The sequence below is a fragment of the Centropristis striata genome, chromosome 19 (genome assembly GCF_030273125.1).
Source record: "Centropristis striata isolate RG_2023a ecotype Rhode Island chromosome 19, C.striata_1.0, whole genome shotgun sequence".
Classification (NCBI taxonomy): Eukaryota; Metazoa; Chordata; class Actinopteri; order Perciformes; family Serranidae; genus Centropristis; species Centropristis striata.
Genome location: NC_081535.1, coordinates 24,605,216 through 24,627,155, shown reverse-complemented (window position 1 = coordinate 24,627,155; position 21,940 = coordinate 24,605,216). Strand labels below are relative to the sequence as shown.

Here is a 21,940-nt window from a genome sequence, read left to right as displayed (position 1 = left end):
TTATATTTTTAGGGGGGGGGGGGAGGAGTTATCAGAAGATAGATAGAATGTGATTATTTGATTTATATTTATTTATTTTGTAGTATGTCCATTAGTCCAAAACAAGGTTATTATAGTTAACGAAAAATAACGAAATAACCAAAACTAGAATTGAAAAAGCATTTTCGTTAACTGAAATAAAAACAAAAACAAGAGTTTTAAAAAAAACAATAACTAACTGAAACTGTATTTTGTGGTTACAAAACTAACTAAAACTAACCAAAATTATAGTGAAAATGTCCTTCGTTTTCGTCTTTGTCAACTTTTTTCATAAGTAAACATTTTTGGTTGATATGAAATCTATTTCATCTATTTGCTTTTATGACTTAATAAACTTATTGGAGCTAAAAAAAAAATTAAAAATAAAGACAAAGGAAATAAAGGCAACATTTATTGTGACAATTTTTATCCTGGCACCCAACAAATACCACGTTAAAAATCATAAGACGAATAAAAACTAAACTAAAAAAAACGTTTTTCAAAAAATAAAATAACAGAAGAAGAAGAAGAAGAAGAAGAAGAGGAAGGTGATTGGCTGTGATGAGTCCGTATTTAAACTCAGGTGGACGTTGGAGCGCTACCGGCCCGTTACAATTCAAGCGTGAAGTCCGCACATACTGTTCACCACCACAGGTAAGTTACAACTATTTTATCATATTAGATATTAGATATTAGATATTATTTTATCATAACAGACCTGTATAAATAGACACGGGGAGTCATAGAGTCATAGGGAACGGACTTACTTCGAACAAGACGTAAAAGTGTCGATAATGTCCATTTGAAATCAAACGGAATCCACGTGGGACTATATCTTAAATGTAGCGTCAGTTGTAATATCCCTGGTAGACAATAAAACATCTGTGTTTTGAGTTGACACACATAGGGAAACAGTTTTACGTATTAAAATGACAGCATTATCTGCACATTATTGTTTCGTCCTCCCATGCAGTTGTTTTGTTGAATTTATATTTTGTGAATAAACATTTTCACATTTTTTTTGTTATTAGTGTGTGTATAAGTGTTTAACAACTCTATTCAACGATTTGTGTATTTTAGACTTAATATTATAAAGAAATATTATAATAACTATCACTATCTAGATAATAATTTCCCTATCAAATAAACTTATATTTTCTATTATTTTTTTTATATTTAAATTAGTATATATATATTACTGCTTGGTTTTGAGTTGGATTTTGTATAATTTTTTTTTTTAGTTTTCATATAAAATTGAAATCTAAAACTTTGTCACAAGATAAAATAGTCATCAAGGAGTTCATTTTAGTTATACTATTTAGATTTACAACTAGGGTGTCGGAATTCCGGGAATTTTCAAAGTTGGGAACTTTCTATGGGAATAAAGAGGAATAAATCCTGGTTGGCCCTTAACATGTTCATATTTTTTAGTATTTTTTTCACTAAAACAACCAGGTTCTATGCAAGTACACTTGAATATCTCTAAGCTATTCTCAATCACCTCTACAAAGCACATTGTTTACTACAGGGCTACAGAAGCCATGCCCACCCATAGATCCATAGTCTATTAGACTGGAGAAATAAAGGACGTAGTCTCTGTGACGTCACCCACAGGTTTCTGACTAGTCAAGACTATTGAAGCCACACATTTGAGCTTGTGGACTACATAAAGTGAATTAAGTTTTGGTGATATTATGCCTTAAATATATTTGATGTTTGGTATTAATGTTAAACTTTCAAATAGCACATGAAAATGTGTTCATACAGTAGACAGCTAGCTGATAAGTTGGATGCTAAATAAGCTTTAACTACCATTATGAGGCATAATTATCATCATGATGCTAGCTACTTCAAATGTGATGCTGCTTTTGTTCTGCCTCCTGCACCATGTTTTTCTGTAGACCATTCAAGTAGTTTAGCTAGGCTAACTATATATCCCTTTATGCCATGGGTCTCAAACTCGCGGCCCGCAGGCCAATTTAATGTGAGTTTTATGTGAATGGCACTTTAGCGTGTTGTGTGTGGAAGGTTCCTTTAATTACCTTTTTTTGGGGGTAATTCTGTGTCTTTTTTTTTTTTTTTTTTGTCATTTTGTGTCTTTTTGGTCATTTTGTCACTATTTTTGGTCATTTTGTGTCTTTTTTAGGTAATTTTTTTCTGTCATTTTGTGTCTTTTTTTGATAATTCTGTGTCCTTATTTTGGTTATTTTGTTTCTTCTTTAAGTAATTTAGTTTTTTCTGTCATTTTGTGTCTTTTTTGGTCATTTTGTGTCTTTTTGGTCATTTTCTGTCATTATTTGGTCATTTTATGTCTTTTTTTTTTGGTCATTTTTTTCTGTCATTTTGTGTCTTTTTTTGTTGTAATTTTGTGTCTTTTTTTGTTGTAATTTTGTGTCTTCTTTTGGTAATTTTGATACTGCCTCCAGCGGCCCCCAGGTAATTTGAGTTTGAGACCCCTGCTTTATGCCATTGCATTAGTATTTTTGCAAGCTGTTGTTATCTTATTCTACAGAAAAATGCCACGTCGGACTTCCGCAGCCCATGATTCCTCTGCCATTCGCAGGAAGGGCACAACCCCCAAACGTCGTCCCCCACAGCCGTCTCCAGGGCCCTCTGGTTCCAAATCTCAGCCAAGTAAGAGTGATTGAAGAACATAATGATTGAAGAACATAATGGTTATTATGTTTATGTTCCACACACACAAATCAGTTACTGGTATATTCCTGTCATTGCACTATAAACTCAAACAGTCTTTTTTCATTTTCCAGAAAAGACTTCTAAGTCTAAGTCTTCTAAGAAGAGAAGGTTTCGACCAGGGACCAAGGCCTTAATGGAGATCCGCAATTACCAGAAGAGCACAGATCTTTTGCTCAGGAGGGGACCCTTCGTTCGCTTGGTGAGGAAAAATAATAGCTGCGCCTAGTTTCTCTGCATACATTAAGAGAATGTGATTAGAGTGGAATGAGTTGTCTTGGTCCTGTAGCTTTGGAGTAGGACACCGACCACGAACCGCAAGTACCCAGTTTGAATCCAGCTGTGGGTTTGTTGACCTTTGTTGCATGTCTTTCTAAATACAGGGTTACCAGGGGATACCTGGAAGCGTTTGAATAGAGAAAACAATAAACAAGGGGGACTGACACATGAGTGTTCAGTCTGGAATATTGGCTGTGCTGGCATGCATACATTTACAAGAAACCACTACATTGAAGGTTAAAACAGGAGAGGGCCATTGAGCGATGTGAAGCAATACAATGCTAATATTTAAACATTACAGTACAGTTATACGATTTAGTTTACAGCTTAAAAGATGTGTAGGTGTGTAAGATTGGAATCCAGTTGTAGGTTTCCAATGTGGTTTGGTCATGAATAAATAAAAAAATGTATGATATGTAAAATATTTTTGCGTAAAGTCCATGAGGGTTCAGGGCTTCAGGATTGCTACACTGCAAAAAAGGTGTGTCTAAAATCAAGATAAAACACTAAATCTGAGGGAAATTATCTTGCTGCATGGACAGATAATTTCACTTGACAAGATTTCTTAAATTAAGATTATTAATCTATAAATAAGCATGTTGTACACTTAAAATAAAAAATGAACTCTTAAAACAAGATCAATTAAAGATGCAAGCAGCGATGAACTGGCCCGAGCAGAGTGCACTGCAAATTATTTGTTTCTTACCAAGATAAAAAGAAAAATAGGTGTTGGATAATTTATCTTGTTTTAAGAGTTAATTTCTTAATTTAAGTGTTTAATTTCACTTGACAAGAAATCTTGTCAATTAAACGAAATTCAAAAAGTATTTGAGAGCTTATACCCGTGGCTTTCATGAGAAGTTGAGTTTATTTGTCCAAACCTTCAATAAAGTTTTTTTTTAAATCAACAAACTCAGCAAATAGAGAAAAAAAGACCTTTTGGCCTTTTGTTGAGCAGGAGAATTGAAAGAGACAGGAAATGGCAGTGAGAACTATAACTATAATAACTAAAGCCTCAACACATGGGGCAGGTGCTCTACCAACTGAGCAGCACTATTTTCAATCAAAAATGTAAAAATAAAGTGCACTAGTATGTGTATGGACTGTAAACTACTGTTTACAGTCCTTATATAAGACATAAACAGTCATGATTTCTTATGTCATCATCACAATTAGTATTATTATTGTTATTATCTCCAGATGGCCACAAACCTGTCTGTTCATCTGTGAAAATATGTCGTCTAAAAACATATTCCTCATCCATAAATCCCGGTCGATTGGTTCCGAGGGTTCAAATTCCGGATCAGCAAAAAAATCATCTGCGCTATTTTCATCAAGATGGCTCTCGTCACTTACTTCTGAGCTCCCTCCGCTATAGTCGTCTTCCGCCATGATTTCAAAGTTCTGGAAAAGTCCCATGTTGCATTGTGACACTCCCACATGTATTCTGATGCATTTCATTGGCCAAGAGACCGAAATTAGGTGGAAAAAAACTACAAATACTACAAAATGACTTATCCACTTTCCCGGCTTTAATGGTAGAATAACGCAACAGCGCTCCCGGTTTTAATGGTAGAAATGCGGTAATGCTTTCCTGGCTTAAATGGGTTAAAAGAAACTTGTAATACAAAAAATGTTTACTTTTCATGGGTAATTTCATTGTATAAAGATTAATTTTGATGGGAGTAAAGGAAAAAATATCCCCATTGGGTGTTTTGTTGCCTGGCCTGGACCACAGTCTCAGTTTGTTATTTGCCAAATAAATAACAATTACATTTAAGCACTATAATATAGCATTTTCTATGCAGTTATTTATGTTGGTTGTGATGTTATGTTGTCTTGGTTCAGGTTCGTGAGGTGTGCCAGACTTTTTCCGGTACAGCTCTTCAATGGCAGGTCTACGCTCTTCTGGCCCTGCAGGAGGTAAGCTGTTGCCTCCACCACCAAGCTAAGATGCTGTAATTCTTCTTTATTGAAGATAAGTCTGTGTTAGATACATGAAGGTTTTCTTGGACTTCAGAATTGTTCATCTTTGTGTTCTTATAATGATAAATCACGTTTTCTCGTATGCCAGTTGAACATAATTGGCACAGGTGAACACACAGCCAATCCCCATAAAAGGGCATGAGACTGCAGGGCCATGTACACACTCACACACAAACATTAAAAACAATATTTGAGAGAATAAAGTCCAGAATAAAGCCCGCAAATGTGATAATGTCCACAAACGTAATAAAGTACAAACATAATAAAAATCTGCAGCTTTTAAAGCAATAATCCCACTAACATAATACATTTTCCACAAACCATAATAACACATAACCGCTGCCTACTACAAACGTAACACGCCATTATTACAATTGTAATAACACAATGAATAATGGCTGTAGTTGTTGTTGTTGTTTGTTTGCATATACACACACTACTTTTTTTCTTTTTTGACTTTCCAATGATAGTAACAGGCCAAAGATCGATGATCGATTTTATTATCGTATCATCAGATCGGCGGCCGCATGTTCTGGACACTCGGGTGAAGAGAGGAGCAGAGCTGTCAACTGATCACAACCTGGTGGTGTGTTGGATCAGGTGGCGGGGAGGCTGCTGGACAGACCTGGCATACCCAAACGTGTAGTGAGGGTGAACTGGGAACGTCTAGCGTCCTCTGTGGAGGAGGCAGAGTCTGAAGACTCAGGGGAAGACTCATCAGTATCCCTGGCAGAAGTCGCAGAGGGAGTCAAAAAGCTGCCCGGCGGCAAGGCGCCAGGTTTGGATGAGATTCGCCCTGAGATGCTGAAGGCTCTGGACACTGTTGGACTGTCATGGTTGACACGCCTCTTCAGTGTCATGTGGAGGTCTGGGACAGTGCCAGTGGAGTGGCAGACCGGGGTGATGGTTCCCATTTTCAAAAAGGGGGCCGGAGGGTGTGTTCCAATTACCGTGGAATCACATTTCTCAGCCTCCCCGGAAAAGTCTACTCCAGGGTGCTGGAAAGGAGGCTCTGGCCGATTGTCGAATCTCAGATTCATGAGGAACAATGCGGCTTCCGTCCTGGAACAATGGACCAGCTCTTTACCCTTGCGAGACTTCTGGAGGGGTCATGGGAGTTTGCTCATCCAGTCTACATGTGCTTTGTGGACTTGGAGAAGGCCTATGAACAGTGTCCCTCAGGGAGTCTTGTGGGGGGTACTGCGGGAATATGGGGTACCAGGCTCGTTGCTACGAGCTATCTGTGTCCCTATATGACCAAAGTGAGAGCTGTGTCCGCATACTCGGCACAACGTCATACACGTTCCCGGTGGGTGTTGGCCTCCGCCAGGGTTGACCCTTGTCTCCGATTCTGTTCGTGGTCTTCATGGACAGGATCTCAAGGCGCAGCCGGGGACCTCCAGCACTCAATGGGGTGATTTGCAGCCGAGTGCGAAGCGATTGGGATGAGAGTCAGCACCTCCAAGTCTGAGGCCATGGTTCTTGGCCGGAAAACGGTGTACTGCCCCCTCTGGATGGGGAGAGAGGTACTGCCTCAAGCGAAGGAGTTCAAGTATCTCGTTACCGTTCCGTCTACGTGGACGTGGGTGGCTGGGCTCAGCCTTAGAGATAGGGGGGAGGAGCTCAGACACCCGGAGGGAGCTCGGTGTAGAGCCGCTGCTCCTTCGCGTCGAAAGGAGCCAGCTGAGGGGTTTGGGCATCTGGTAAGGATCCTCCCGGGCGCCTCCTGTTAGAGATGTTCCGGGCACGTCCAACTGGTAGGAGGCCCCGGGGAACACCCAGAACACGGTGGAGGAATTATATCTCTCGCCTGGCCTGGGAGCGCCTCGGGGTCCCCCAGGAGGAGCTGGACGTTGTGGCTGGGGAGAGGGACATATGGAATGCCCTGCTTATCCTGCTGCCCCCACGACCCGGCCCCGGATAAGTGGAGGAAAATGAATGGATGGATGGATGGATGGTAAAAAGTCCTGAAAAGTCAGGAAAAGTGTTGTTCCTTAAATTAAACTTTCCAGATTCTCAGATTTCTTCGAGTCGAAACTGACCACCAAGTCCCTAAACACAGCAAATAATTAATAAAAGAGCTCAAGCCAATTAGCAATAAGCTAATTTCTGTCATTTAACATTAACGGCTTTCCTCCTCCTTGTCCTCCAGGCTGCAGAGGCATTTCTGGTCCTGTTACTATCAGATGCCAACCTGTGTGCTATCCACGCCAAACGGGTCACTTTGTTCCCCCGTGACATTCAACTGGCCAGGAGGATCCGCGGGTTTGATAAAATGTAAACACAATAGAGATCGGACCAGCAAGCACACTGACATTCTTTCCAAGTTACCATCAATTACCATGTTAACATGTCTCCTGTGTAATGTATACAGCTTGGTTCTTTCACTTCTGCTATGTTAGCTTGACCTCTGTTTTATTTTTCATATATTAATGTGTAAATATTGTTCAGTTCAAGTGAAGAGTTTGTTAATAAAGAGCAAGATTTTTCTATTGGGTACCTGATGTATTATTTTGGTTCATACATTCAGTCACATTTTAACTATTGAATCATACAGATTTTTTCCCCAGTCCCACTACAAACTGAAAGTCTTTAGTAAATCTAGGAGTTTTACTGAAGTCACGCCGCTCCTGTCATCTCCATGGTTAAGTTTAAGGTAGTAATCTGCTCTGTTTCATATCAGTCTTTTCCTAGTCTTGGGTTTGGATCATATCAAATGTGTTTGATATTATCTCAAGTCTCAGTGATGTAACACAATCAACAACCAATAGATGAGAGGGGGAAAGGTCCCGGGTTCAAGACCGGCCAGTAAAACCACTTCCACAGGAAAAAGGAACATCACAATAATGTTAGTAAGCTCAGTCCTAAAAAAAAAAAAAAGAGATGTAATATATTTACGGCCACAAGAGGGACTTTGGAGGCGCTGTTTCTTAGTAAAGAGAACAGTAAGGAGACCCAGTTAAAATGTATACATGAATAAATAATCGATGATTAATGTATGATTAACTAAATGAAAGTTGATAGAGCTGATAAATATAATATTCAATTAAATTATAATTCAATAGAACATAAACGTATATCATGAATTAATTTCTAAATGTTCCTTTCCTTTATTCTTCCTGTCTATTTTTACTGTAAAATAGTCAATTTTTCATGTGATTAAAACAGCTTTTTCAGCTTTGTGAGGGGTATTTTGCTCTTCTTTTTGTTGGTTTTTCAACACAAACCACTGCACACTAGAGCAGCTGGAGCCAAAAGCTGCTTCTCCTGTTTTTGTAAGTTTTTACTAAGAGCATGATGGGGAAAAAATTGCATTGTAGGTAAAAAAAACTGCTAAAAGAATCTAGTTGTAGTCTTGAAAATAGTGACCCTGAAAGATTGACAGTCTTTGTAGAATCTCAGTGTGAGACTAAAAACTCAAAAAACATTTGTCTTTAGATGTGAGTAGGCGTGAGCTGATGGTCTTCCAGGACTCTTTTACAAATCTTTTCAAAGTCTTCTGGTGAATTGGTAGCATAAGAGACAGACATCATCACAGACATCTGTCTGTGATGATGGACCTTTCACTCATGGTGCGCAACCTGACACTCAAGATCAAACTCACCAAGGTTTGGACCTCTTCGCAATTCAGAGGGATAGTTTGACCAGATAACAGAATTAACCGCAGGAAACAGGGTTTTTCTCACACTTCATCAGGATTCGGGTTGTAAAGAATGAAGCAAATCAACAGGATTAAGACACTTCCAGAAGAATATCTGTCTCTGTATTGGGTACACAGCCAACCTCTCTCCTCTTCCTCCCTCTTCAACACACAAATGCACATCCTCCCTCATCTTTCACACTTGGATATAGACAAGATACGGTACCGGGGTGTTGGGAAATAGGATGAGGAAACCTTTAAAATGAATTTATCTGACTCCAACATAAAAACCTCTCACCTATTTCTCTGCGCAGATCTTTTGATGGGGAATGATGAGCAGGAGACGTCCGAGTTCTCAGTTTAACTTCATTTTATTACAATACGTCAAGAAATGTGCAGTTACAGAGTCTCTGGGTTCAATTTACGTTTCCCTGACAACACATAGGCTGGTCAGTTCATGAAGTCTGTTTTCCCTGAACCCATTTTATAGCCTGATAGAGGTTTACTAAAAAATGTAGGCTGATCTTCTGAGAAGGAGCCTCCTTTAGATCTGCTGATTTGTCAGTTTATTCAATACGTGGACACGTCATGTCACCTAGCAGAGAAGACAGTTATCTTTCTGCTCAGCACATCATGTCTGTGACCTGACCTGTTAACAAACTTTCAAATCACAAACTCCTGCCTTGATATAAACAACCTGTAGAGATATTACTTGAGACACAGATTTTGCCATATCCATATAAAATATATCTTTTTGTGATAATAGAATCTTACTCTAAATAGGGCAGAGGAAGTTCAAGCAGATGGAGTAAATGTATTTAGTTTACCAATAGTTTAACAACAATATTAGCACACGAGTATAGTATTGTATTGAATATCTCTTTGGTTTGTAGACAAAACAAGAGATTTAAGGGACGTCATCTTGTGGTTTGGGAAACACTGATTAATATTTTTCAACATTTTATTGACCAAACAACTCAACGATTAATCGTTTAAATAATCGACAGATTAATCGATAATGAAAATAATTGTGAGTTGCAGCCCTAGTGCAGTTCATACTGACAGCATGTGTTTTAATGCGACACTGGTTGATATTAATATGTGGCAGTTTGGTGTAATGAGGAGAAATGCCAGTCAAACTGTAGCTCCACAATGTGGTTTCACAACACAAACAACTCTAGAACTGTCTAATAGAAGGTGTTCCCAAGCTTTTAATGAGGCAGTCAGTGCAGCTGTGTCTCTGCTAGGGATGCTCCGCTCCCTGAGGCCTGTTTCACAAAGACCTGCACTGAGTCTAACCCTGATCTCTGAGCTGACAAACTCTACATTTTTCATTCCAGAACAACTGCAGTTTTTTTCAATCAACTCTGAGTACATTGCAAAAAAGGTGTGTCTAAAAACAAGATAAAAACACTAAAAAACAAACACTAAATCTGAGGGAAATGATCTTGCTAATGGACAGATAATTTCACTTGACAAGATTTCTTAAATTAAGATTGTTAAATCTAGAAATAAGCATGTTGTATGCTTCAAATAAGAAATTAACTCTTAAAACAAGATCAATTAAAGCTGCAAGCAGCGATGAACTGGCCCGAGCAGAGTGCACTGACCTTGTTTCTTACCAAGATAAAAAAAAAACAACTTTAGATTTAGAAGTGTTAGATCATTTATCTTGTTTTAAGTTAATTTCTTATTTTTATTAAAACACAGGCAGGACATAGTGTTTTTACTGGTGCAGACTGACGGACAACAGTCTGTGGAGACGACCGAGGAGGTTTTAAAGAAGATGAAGAGGACTGATCTGGTGCAGAGGTTGTCAGACAGGAGCTCAGCACCCAAAGGTGAGACAATCTAAACAAAACACTGAAATCAGGAAACTTGCCGTTAACTAGAAATTGATCGACTGTAAGATTAAGTGAAAAAGAAACATAGGCTAATTGTCAGTTGCATCCCTAGTGCGTTTATATTTTATACACACTATTTACTGTTGTTTTTACTGAAAGGCAATATCGTAAAAAGTCCCACAGCATTTGAACGCACCATTTCTATCCAAGCGCGGCAGCAGTTGTTTACCCGGAGGAGAAGTCGACTCTTGGCGTCTTCCTGTTATGCTGATCAGGAAAAACGACACAGCAGACCGGGATCTGTTCATGAGAAATGGCCTCGAAAACTAGGACTAGGACTAGGACTTTGGCTGAAACGTTGGAGAACCTGTCGCAGCATAACTTTGAGCATTTCTGCTTCAAGCTAGTGATCCGCAGAGGACTGCCGCGGGTCAGACGCTCCTCGGTGAACGGGAGAAGCAGCTTGGAAGTCGCAGATGTGCTGGTTTCAACTTTTACCTTAGCCGGAGCTGTTCAAGTGGCTGTGGAGATACTGAGAGACATAGGTTGCTACGAGGATGCAGAACTACTCGGTACTATTTCTAATGGCTGACATTATATTCCTATGTTAAATTCTCCTCAGGGGGCGTGGTGGTAACTGATCACACAGATAATGCTTCTGTCATTCAAGACCTTGATCACAGCGGAAATAGTGCTATGTTGCTCACTGAAGCCAATCTGATGTTTGGATACAATGTTCACTACTGGTCAAAAGTTTTAGAACACACCAACTTTTCCACAATTTAATTGAAAATTATGCAGTTTAATGTCTCAGTGTACTCACACAAAATGACACAAAATGACCAAAAAAGGCACAAAATGACTTACAAAGCCATGAAAAGAATTCAAAAATGGACAAAATAGCCCAAGACTCCATAGAGTTAAGTTGTAAACCCATTTCTTGTTCCCTGAAAAAGGCCTACTTGTATAATTCTGAAATGATATTTTTTTTAAATTCTGAAAACATTATTTTTCAGTTTTGGTTAAGCTTACCTTTTTTTATTTACCTCTGGCAGTTCACCACTTACCTTTGTACCCTTTCAAGCTGTTCATTTGACTTGAACTGCTTGAATTTCAATAAAAAAAATGGAAAAATTGGGGTGTTCTAAAACTTTTGACTGGTAGTGTATTTGTACATAAAAACTTCTTCAACTGTTCATTTACAAGTTGTTCAAGGATCTTGACTGAAGAACTTACTGTGGCAGAAACCACTTTGTTTTCTGTAAGAATGAAACAGAATGAATAAACACTTGGCAAAGACCAATCCATTGTTATTGTATTTTAATACTCCCTATATTTTGTTCCAGCTGCAAGAGCCTCAGCTGAAGTAAGACATTTTAATGCCACAGCAGGTGAGTGCACAGGTACAAAGGTGTCTTCTCAGTCAGGCTGGTACTCTGTCAAACGCTGAATGTCTGGACTGACTTGACAATCAGATTGTCAGATCACTCTGCTGTTGTAATGTGATTAGGAATCCTAAAGGCATTGTGCGTTTCACACTATAAAATGTTTGACTGACAATATAAGCTGCTATTGTAGTCATTATTGTCAATAGTTTTATTGTTGATTTATTGTTTTCTTTTCACGTTTTGTGACTTTATTATTTGTCTTTCACTTTCTTGCTCTTCTTTGCCTCAGATTTTTACTTACAGTAGTGTTCAAAATAATAGCAGTCCAATGTGACTAACCAGATTAATCCAGGTTTTTAGTATATTTTTTATTGCTACATGGCAAACAAGGTACCAGTAGGTGCAGTAGATTCTCAGAAAACCAACAAGACCCAGCATTCGTGATATGCAAGTCTTAAGGCTGTGCAATTGAGCAATCAGTTGAAAGGGGTGTGTTAAAAAAATAGCAGTTTCTGCCGTTGACTTAACAAACTCAAAACTATTTTGTACAAACTTTTTTGTTTCTAGGATTTAGCAATCCTGTGAATCACTAAACTAATATTTAATTGTATGACCACAGTTTTTTATAACTGCTTCACATCTGTGTGGCATGGAGTCAACCAACTTGTGGCACCTTTCAGCTGTTATTCCACTCCAAGATTCTCTAACAACATTCCACAATTAATTTACATGTCTTGGTTTTGCTTCAGAAACAGCATTTTTGATGTCACCCCACAAGTTCTCAATTGGATGATGTTGTTGGTTTGGAACCAAGACTTTGCTGGTTTTTTACTAGTGTGTTTGGGCTCATTCTCTTGTTGAAACACCCATTTTAAGGGCATGTCCTCTTCAGCATAAGGCAACATGACCTCTTCAAGTATTTTGACATATGCAAACTGATCCATGATCCCTGGTATGTGATAAATAGGCCCAACACCATAGTAGGAGAAACATGCCCATATCATGATGCTTCACCACCATGCTTCACTGTCTTCACTGTGTACTGTGGCTTGAATTCAGAGTTTAGGGCTCGTCTCACAAACTGTCTGCGGCCCTTGGACCCAAAAAGAACAATTTTACTCTCATCAGTCCACAAAATGTTCCTCCATTTCTCTTTAGGCCAGTTGATGTGTTCTTTGGCAAATTGTAACCTCTTCTGCACATGCCTTTTTTTAAACAGTAGGACTTTGCGGGGGATTCTCGTAAATAGATTAGCTTCACACAGACGTCTTCTCACTGTCAGAGCTCTTACAGGTAACTCCAGACTGTCTTTGATCATCCTGGAGCTGATCATTGGCTGAGCCTTTGCCATTCTGGTTATTCTTCCATCCATTTTGATGGTTGTCTTCCCTTTTCTGCCACATGTCTCTGGTTTTGCTCTCCTTTTTAAAGCATTTCATCAATTCAATCAATCAATTTTATCATTTTAGCTGAACAGTCAAATCAAAGTACGCTGTTCTTCTGAACAATGTTTTGAACGACCCATTTTCCTCAGGCTTTCAAAGAGAAATGCATGTTCAACAAGTACTGGCTTCATCCTTAAATAGAGGCCACCTGATTCACACCTGTTTTTTCACAAAATTGATGACCTCACTGATTGAATGCCACACTGCTATTTTTTTTAACACACCCCTTTCAACTAATTGCCCAATTGCACAGCCTTAACAGCGTGCATATCATGAATGCTACTGCAACCTTGTTTGCCATGTAGCAATAAAAAATATACTAAAAACCTGGATTAATCTGATTTTTTTTTGGTATGTTTGTTTTATGATGTAATGATAACTTATGTTGACCCCAGGAAGAGTAGTTGCTGCCTTCCTAGTGTTTTTTTTAATATTTATTGGTTTATTTTATTAATTATTATGTTTGTTGTTTTTTTTAAATATATGTTTATTAAATTTTCAAAATACAAAACAGGAACACATACATATGACAAAAACAAAAAACATACATTTGGTTCACATACATATTTAAATTCAGATTTAGGCGAGAGATTCAGGAGTCATCCTACAAAAATAGGATAAGCAAGTAAAACAAACCAAGTGTGCACTGCCATGCATGATACATTCACGTGATCAAAGAAAGGTAACCAGAAACAAAAACATAACAATTAAACGGTAGGGTGTCACTTACAAGGCAGAGCATTTTCAGCTACGATACAAACCCTCTTGCAAGAATGGTAGAGATATTCAAACCAGTATATGACAAAAAGGGATCCCATGTTTTATGAAAAACATCATCCCTGCTGTGCAGTCTACATGTCAGATAGTCCAAAGCAACATATTCAAGTATCACCCTTTGCCATTGAGCCTTAAAAGGAGCTTTATCCATTATCCAATTTAAAAGAATACACTTTCTAGCACAGAAAGCAAGTGTTTGATGAAGTTTTCTTTTAAATTTGTCAGTGATGGACAAATCAGATATGCCAAGTAGTAGATATAAGGGGTCGTTATTTCTATTAGTGGATAGAATCTTATTAATTTCCTGCCCAATGACCTGCCAAAACTGCTGTATTTTTCCACAGTGCCACAAACAATGTGTGAGACTGCCAGTTTCTATTTTACATTTGGGGCACAGTGGGGATGAGTTAGGATTAAATTTATGACGTTGAGATGGAGATATGTGGGCCCTATGCAGAAGCTTTAACTGCATGGCTCTCACTCGGTTGCACACACTCAACGTTTTAGCATTCTTCGTTTTAGCAATACATGGCCCAGCCCTAACCCCTGGGTGTGTAAAAATTTTTCTGTCACCATCTTGGCAGTGCCTGACTCCTCCAAGCTCTGAGCTGTGTCACACCGATTGAAGACTCGTTTGTGAAAAAACGCCACCTGACAGCACCCACCTGTCACTCAAAGCAGCCATGATCTTTATTATGCATAACTTTAAGCCGTTGTATCATTTAAACAGTTGATCTGTATAAAGATTCCAGCCATACATAGACTAAAACCTGTTTTGTGAGCCAGGCTTTAAGCTTTTTTATGAGGAGGAGCCTGCCTCAAGTGGCCAGTTGTGGTACTGCTGTTTTTGCAGGGCCAAATACTTTAATCTCTAAACTGAATTAATATTAACTTAATAATCGCCTCTTTGAATCGCCTCACTGAAATGTATCATTTGACAAATTTAAAATATATATTTAAAAACAACTAGAATATTTGTTGCAGAACTTTTGCATTGGACTCATTTAGATTTAATGGGTGCTAATGATGGCAGGAATCAACCTCTCTCTCTCTGATTGACTTTTCTGATGTTTGCAATATTTTGCAATTAATCCTTCATAATAGATTTTATTCAAAAGAAGCTTAATCCGACTCATGTTGCTTATAGTCTGATTTTGAATCATTCAGTCATTGTCTGTTTTCTTTCTCCTCAGAGAAACATGAGTCTATACTGCTCCAGAAAGTGAGTAATGTTACCTCACACATACTTCACACAACGCAGATTTCATTTAATCGTTATAGTTTACGCTGACAGTAAAGAGGTTTTACATAAATGCCCTTTGATTACTTTGAATCCATCAGGAAGTAACTATGATATCACTTAAAATGCAGATTTTGGCAACACTGGAGGATTTAAAAAACAAGCACTTTGAGGAATTCAAGTGGCTCCTTCGGCAAACTGAAAAAAAAAAAGGCTTCCCAGGAATCCCAAAGTATCGAATGGAGATAGCAAGCAGAGTTGAAGTAGCAGAGCTGATGGTGGAGACCTACGGCCTGCAGTCTGTGGAGGTGACCAGGGAGGTTTTAGAGAAGATGAACAGGAGAGATCTGGTGCAGAGGTTCTCTGAAATCAGCTTAGGATCTGAAGGTATGAAAACCCCAACGTTATTATTCCAATATGAAGACTTTCATATGTTGTTACAGTATCGATAAGTTTAAAATTTTTGCATCTTTTGTGGAATCTGTTTTGTCACCGTTCCAACAAAGGACAGGACTCCAACATCAACACCCATTACTTTACTTGTGTGTTGATGTTGGCCTCCATCCAGTTGTTTCCTTTCTTGATGCAATAATCATTCAATACAAAACAAATCAAATCTGTATTTTTATTGTATCATTTTTTTGTTTCCTTTGGCATCGTTACTCGAACAGCTACATGTAGCTACTCTGTACTCTGTGATAACTGAGTTGTTTGTTCTGTGCATCATATGGCTCTCATATTAAAGCAGTGCAATGTAGCATGTGGTGCTAAAGCAGCAAAACAAACATAACATAATTTAAAACAAATGTATATGTTTCTCCCTTCAGGAAGCTTGGAGCTTGAGGGTTGTGGCAGCACGATGGTAATCTCTTACATTCATTAATTTGTTAATTTATGTGATGTTCTAAAACGTTATTATGTACAAATGGTTGTCCTCTGCAGCAGGTCTCCAGTGACTGGACTAAACTTGACCCTGAAGTGATCAGTACAGATGAGGCTACAACTTACAGGTTAAAATAACGTCTTAAATACTTTGTTACAGCAAACTGGAAGTATAGAAAACATTCAGCTTTGTCCTTGAAATTTGCAATTTTAAGTGTTAATGCCACATTTTGCACCAAATAAACTCAAAACAGATACACCCTGAGGCTACGTTTACATGATGACGGTCTGAACAGAAGACGCAAAAGTGGTGTCACGTCTTCACTTTTTATTCCACGTTTAGACAAGCTTTTTCGGGAGGAAATCTGCGTGCATACGGTGACGCAAAAGTGTGTGGAATTGGATTGGGTATGCATGCCAGGCGGCATCACTTAAAGCGATAAGAGCATCTTTGAGCATGCAGAAGTTTTCCCGCCACGCATTTTCATCAGCTACTCCTTCCACAAAGTTCTCCACCATCCACTAGATCTCCCAGGTCTCGTCCAAAGCCGTCTGGCTCGCCTCCCACCAATTGGTGCATCCTAAATGTGATAGAGGTAATTACAGATCCTTCTCTGTTCATTAATACTATCTGTACATATCCTGTACATTTGGTGGAAAGACTCCTGTAAGTTTATTAGAGCTGCCAGAGCAGCTTGAAGGTCCGACGCAAGGAAATAATCCCACGTTTGTTTATTTTCCTGTACTGGAGCATGTATGTGACGTAAACACATACGTGACGTGAGCAGATCTGATCAGAGTTTTGTGTCTTGGCAGTGTAGACGGACACACTACGGTGGAGCGGATTCAACTTTTCGACTTTGGAGGGTGGTTTCAGATTTTTGCGTTTTTAAGCCCCAAAAACGCCGTCACCGTCTAAACGAAAGGCACTTCCGATAAAATATTTTGTCGTTTTTTACCCGCAAGCGTCCTCGTGTAAACGGGGCCTAAGTTTACATTTACTCTGTTCTGTCCCTTCAAGTGAGAATACACAAACTCTCTTTTTTCATTCATGTTTTAGCCTACAGTCTGAAGCAGGAAACTTTGAATGCAGCGTCTCTGGCTTGCGCTGGGTCTGTAAAGAAAAGGTCAGCTTGAAGTACAAGTTCTGCTCTTCGAAGTATCACATGGAGAAGATTGAAAGCATACAGTACATGCCAGCAGGGCCCCTTATGGACGTCACAGCCATTGCTGGGAAGTTAGATGTTGTGTACCTGCCTCACTGGATCTGCATTGGTAAGTCAACATCAAGAAAATGAAATGAAATGAGATTTTTTTTATTTCTAGTTGCATGTCTACAAAACCTGGTGTGATCCTTCTACTAGTTTTGTGTGCTGAACATAAAAATAAATGTATAATTTTACAGATGACAACCCTACAATATTAGACAAGTTTGCAGTCCTGCACATAGATGACTGTGGAGTTACTGTGGAAAAAGTGTCTGAGGTCACATCGTCCCATGTCAAGCTGTGTGAGCCAACTTTCTCTCTGAAAATGGTCCTGGTCAAACTTGGCTTTTCAGTAGAAATAAACTGCAAGGTGTTCGTATACAAGACCAACAGACCATTCCTCAAACTCCATGTTTACCTGATCCCACCTGACCCTGCTCTGAAAGAGGTTATTTCATATCTTACTGTCACCAACACTGATCATAATCAGACACAGAATGGCCACACAAATAATTTGATGAATGAACAACACAGACAAGATTTTTTTCCTTTTCAACAGGAATTGGATGAGACTGAAAAATCCTTTGGATATGAAAGAATCCAATTGCAACATCCAAAGAAGCCTCTGAAGATGAATGATTGGTTCATCCTTACAGCACATTTGGATGGCAAAGAAATGGATTCTGATGTATGTTTAGAATTGAAATGTATAGATTTGCCTTTGTTTCAGAAATTAGCGATATATTACACAGTAAAATAAACTTGCTATTGCCTATTCAGACATAGTACTGATTTCTAATACATGGTTAATTTAATTTAAGTTTATATATTTGGGTCTGTACAGTTATACTGATGGAACATCCTGTATGTCTTACTTGTGTTCCTCGTCATTTTTAAGATATTCAACAACATAATTAACAATATTGCCCCAATTTTCTTAACCTCACTTGAAAACATGAAGAATATAAAAATATTTTGGTTCACTCTCACTCAGTCTAACTTCTTTTCCTCATTTTTATTTTTTATTCCTTCTACAGACATTACAGCTCATATATGAAAGCATGGAGCCCAACTTCTACGAATTGTTTATTATGAATCCAGACAAAGACATTGAGCTCCAGCTGAAACGGGAAAAGGAGCTTCCTGTATGGACTCGTAAAATTCTAAAAGGTAAGTTTTATTCAATTCAGTTAACTGGTTATGTATCACCGGTGAAGCAAATGTCTATCGTTGGATAAAGGCAGTAAATGAGCTACATTCATATTTTCTTATCTCTTTTGTTTTTGTCAGAAGCATATCAAAGCACAGGTCCTTTACAAGGTAAGACATTTCAAATTATTTTTAGAAGAACTGAGTGGAAAAACTCTGCTCTGGTGAAAGGAGGGGATTATGATTCATTTAGAATAAGTCAATTTCACTTGCTATTTAAAGCTGAAAAAAAATTACAAAATTAATTAAATAAAAATCCGTTACAGTAAGGATCTCTTAAGACTAACATATATTATATACTAGGGGTGTGATGAGATTAAACTCGACTAAATTTCTTGTCGCGTTAAAAATCTGTGTCGCGAGATTTTTGAGCTATCCAAACTTCTATTTGTGACCTGTGGGGGCAGTGGAAAAGAAGAAGAAGAGGAGGAGAAGGAGGGAGAATGACGTCGCAGGGGCTGGCGGCTCGTTAAGAAGAGTAAGAACGAATCGAAGCGGCACAGTCCTCCTCCAGCAGTCTCTCGCAGCTGCAGAGCCGGAGTCTGCAAATTGCTAATAGGCTAACAGTTAGCTCTGTAGCAGTACAGTGTGTATGTGCTGCTGCTGCAGGAGGTGTTCACTTAGCGATCTCTGTTTGTTTACAACAAGCACCGGACGCTCTGTACACAGTTAGCGATGCCGTTAATTCAAGATTGGTATGTTTAAGATCAGCGGTGATGATCTGCATAATAATTAGCCATGCTGCTCTGTTTTGATCAGCTGCTGATGTTGTGCACAGTCAGCGACGGCGGCCACAGTTGCTTCTCCCGTGTTTAATCCATCGCTTATGTTCTCACGGTCGAAACTGTCGCTAAGTGATTACGCGACGATGGAAAGCCATACATCACCTCTGGAGTCTCATAAATCCCTCTGGGGGATTTTTTGTAATGGAGACACAGAGTGAGCTGACATTTGAGAGGGCGTGGCCTGAGACTTTCCTGGTGGCCATTCTTCTCCCTAAAGGAAACACGACTCATATTGTTTGCACTTGAAAAAAAGAGAGAAATATTTTTTTATTCATCTTATTTTTAACTTTTATAAATTTTAATTTTAGTTTCAATTTGTGGAAGAAGAAGTTTATGAAAAGCTCATTCTTACCTCATGTAAAGAGTTATAATAAAACATATCAAAGTGCATGTGCAACTAGGTTAAATAAAAGTCTGTTGGTCCAGTCATTTATTGTGTCGTAGTTTTCTTAAAATCTCGTCTCGTTCTTGTGAGCTGTATCGTTACACCCCTATTATATAGTAATTACTTACCCTGTAAAAGGTAAATGGAGTGCACTTATATAGCGCTTTTATCCAAAGCGCCTTACACTACACACTACGCTCATTCACCCATTCACACACACATTCATACTTGTAGGCCGAGGCTACCACCTGCCACCATTGGGAATTCATTCACACACCGATGAATGCAGCATCGGGAGCAATTTGGGGTTCAGTATCTTGCTCAAGGACACTTCTACATGTAGCTGCCATGGTCAGGGATCCAACCACCAACCTTCCGGTTACTGGACGAAAGCTCTACCAACAGCCACTGATGCCTAGAATTGGTTGCTACATTTTTCAAGATAAACTTTTCAGTGACATGATCGGGATGATGAGGAAAACATTTTTCCGATTACTCAGAAACAACATGAATGCAGCACATTAACCCTGTCTGATGTTTTAGACAACATCTCAACGTTTTGGGAATCAGGGTTGTGTACCTTGAGTTTAGCCAATGAAGCTTTAAATTAACGGTCCAATTCAAACAGTGGCAAACCATTTGAGCATGACAGCTGTTTATGGTGTTTTTGTTTTTAAAGAAACCAGATATTATTAAATCACTTTACTTTTTCTCCCCCTTAAGCCTCAGGGGAGCACTTTGTGGATAAACATCGAGTGACACTGATCAAGAGAGTGAGCAACCTTGCAGCCATTTTGGATGATCTCCTCGACAAAAAAGTCATCCAACAAGAGGTTTATGCAGAAATCTGTGCGAAATGTACAGATGAGGACAAGATAAGGGCACTCTACTCTGGTCCCCTGAAAGCCGGTGAAACCTGCAAGGACATCTTCTACAAAATCCTTGGGAAAAATGAGCCATTTCTCATTCAGGAGCTTGAGGAGTGAATAATGTAGTGGAATCCTTATTGGTCACGCTATACATAACAGACAGTTGTTATTACAATTGCTCTGCAGTTATGGTGTCGTTCTTTCTTTCTTTCTCTCTCTCTCTATATATATATCTGTATATATATGTGTGTGTGTATATATATATGTATATCTATCTATATATGTGTGTGTGTATATATATATATGTATATCTGTATATATATATATATATATCTGTATATATATGTATATCTGTATATATATATATATATCTGTATATATATGTATATCTGTATATATATGTGTATATATATATATGTGTGTGTGTATATATATGTATATATGTGTGTGTGTGTATATATATATATATGTGTGTATATATATATATATATATATTTATTAATGGTGTATCATTATGTAGTACATAGTAGATACTGGCACTGGGGAACAAGATGTGAATTCTTTTAAGCAAAGGTGTAACTTTATTTTTTTGGATACCTATTCTATTATTAAAGGTGTTAGATGTCTTGCTCGTTTTGGTCATCTACAGGATATCTACAGAGTGTACGGGTCGTAATCTAAAGCACTGTGAGTTGTCCCTGCCGAGCCAGGGCTGGAATCCAACCTGTGTCGCTGGAATTAAAAGATAACTTAAAGCCCCTTATCCCATAAGTTCACATCTTGCTCCCCAGTGCCTACATATACGTATTAGTACGTATTCCATTAGCCTACAAAAGAATGCACTATAATTCCAGTATTTACACCATGTTTGATCTAAATGTGAAGGTACCTACCTCCAAAAACACATTGATGTACATTTTATGATTCCATTGAGTTTTATAAAAAAGAAAAATTAGCTTTTTTCCATTTATGTTCAAACAGAGCTGCTTCCCTCTAATTTGACAGTTAAATTAATTTAAATTCATATAGAATGGGGAGATACATTTTTAATGAGAGGATTTTTCATGTAAGGTTTGAATCTTGACTTAGCACATTTTTATCGGACTATCATTTAATTATTGAACTTTCTCACCAGACACGTAATGTTTTTACCCAACAAAAAATAAATAGAATGAGTCTTATTTTTAACGTTGGGATTTTATCTAAATCCATGACTTTTAACTATACCTGTAGGTTGAACTGTTCATTTATGTTAAATATGATGAAAGATTCTGATGCTGAAGAAAAAGTG

At 38.3% G+C, this 21,940-nt stretch overlaps 2 protein-coding genes across 2 annotated transcripts; both read left to right on the top strand.

Moving 5' to 3' along the window:
• Positions 1 to 556: 556 nt before the first annotated feature.
• On the top strand, positions 557 to 7,468 carry LOC131992023 (uncharacterized). The gene is made up of 5 exons (XM_059357361.1): positions 557 to 672; positions 2,531 to 2,652; positions 2,787 to 2,914; positions 4,840 to 4,914; positions 7,130 to 7,468. Exons 2-5 carry the CDS (start codon positions 2,535 to 2,537, stop codon positions 7,256 to 7,258), a joined length of 450 nt encoding a protein of 149 aa, XP_059213344.1. The 5' UTR covers positions 557 to 672; positions 2,531 to 2,534; the 3' UTR covers positions 7,259 to 7,468.
• Positions 7,469 to 10,652: 3,184 nt separating this feature from the next.
• LOC131992629 (NACHT, LRR and PYD domains-containing protein 1 homolog) lies at positions 10,653 to 20,885 on the top strand. Its single transcript, XM_059358255.1, has 12 exons — positions 10,653 to 11,033; positions 11,808 to 11,852; positions 15,265 to 15,293; positions 15,443 to 15,698; positions 16,139 to 16,173; positions 16,254 to 16,321; positions 17,254 to 17,468; positions 17,599 to 17,849; positions 17,961 to 18,089; positions 18,439 to 18,571; positions 18,692 to 18,721; positions 20,504 to 20,885. The coding sequence occupies exons 1-12, from the start codon at positions 10,775 to 10,777 to the stop codon at positions 20,764 to 20,766; spliced, it is 1,713 nt and encodes a 570-aa protein (XP_059214238.1). The 5' UTR covers positions 10,653 to 10,774; the 3' UTR covers positions 20,767 to 20,885.
• Positions 20,886 to 21,940: the final 1,055 nt, after the last annotated feature.

Bases quoted from the DNA above. Each gene is read 5' to 3' on its own strand.
- LOC131992629 (XM_059358255.1), top strand. From the start codon at position 10,775: ATGGCCTCGAAAACTAGGACTAGGACTAGGACTTTGGCTGAAACGTTG. The intron at 11,853-15,264 runs GTGAGTGCACAG...CTTTCTCCTCAG, and splicing joins ACATTTTAATGCCACAGCAG to AGAAACATGAGTCTATACTG. The intron at 17,850-17,960 runs GTTATTTCATAT...CCTTTTCAACAG, and splicing joins CTGACCCTGCTCTGAAAGAG to GAATTGGATGAGACTGAAAA.
- LOC131992023 (XM_059357361.1), top strand. From the start codon at position 2,535: ATGCCACGTCGGACTTCCGCAGCCCATGATTCCTCTGCCATTCGCAGG. The intron at 2,653-2,786 runs GTAAGAGTGATT...TTCATTTTCCAG, and splicing joins TGGTTCCAAATCTCAGCCAA to AAAAGACTTCTAAGTCTAAG. The intron at 2,915-4,839 runs GTGAGGAAAAAT...GTCTTGGTTCAG, and splicing joins GGGGACCCTTCGTTCGCTTG to GTTCGTGAGGTGTGCCAGAC.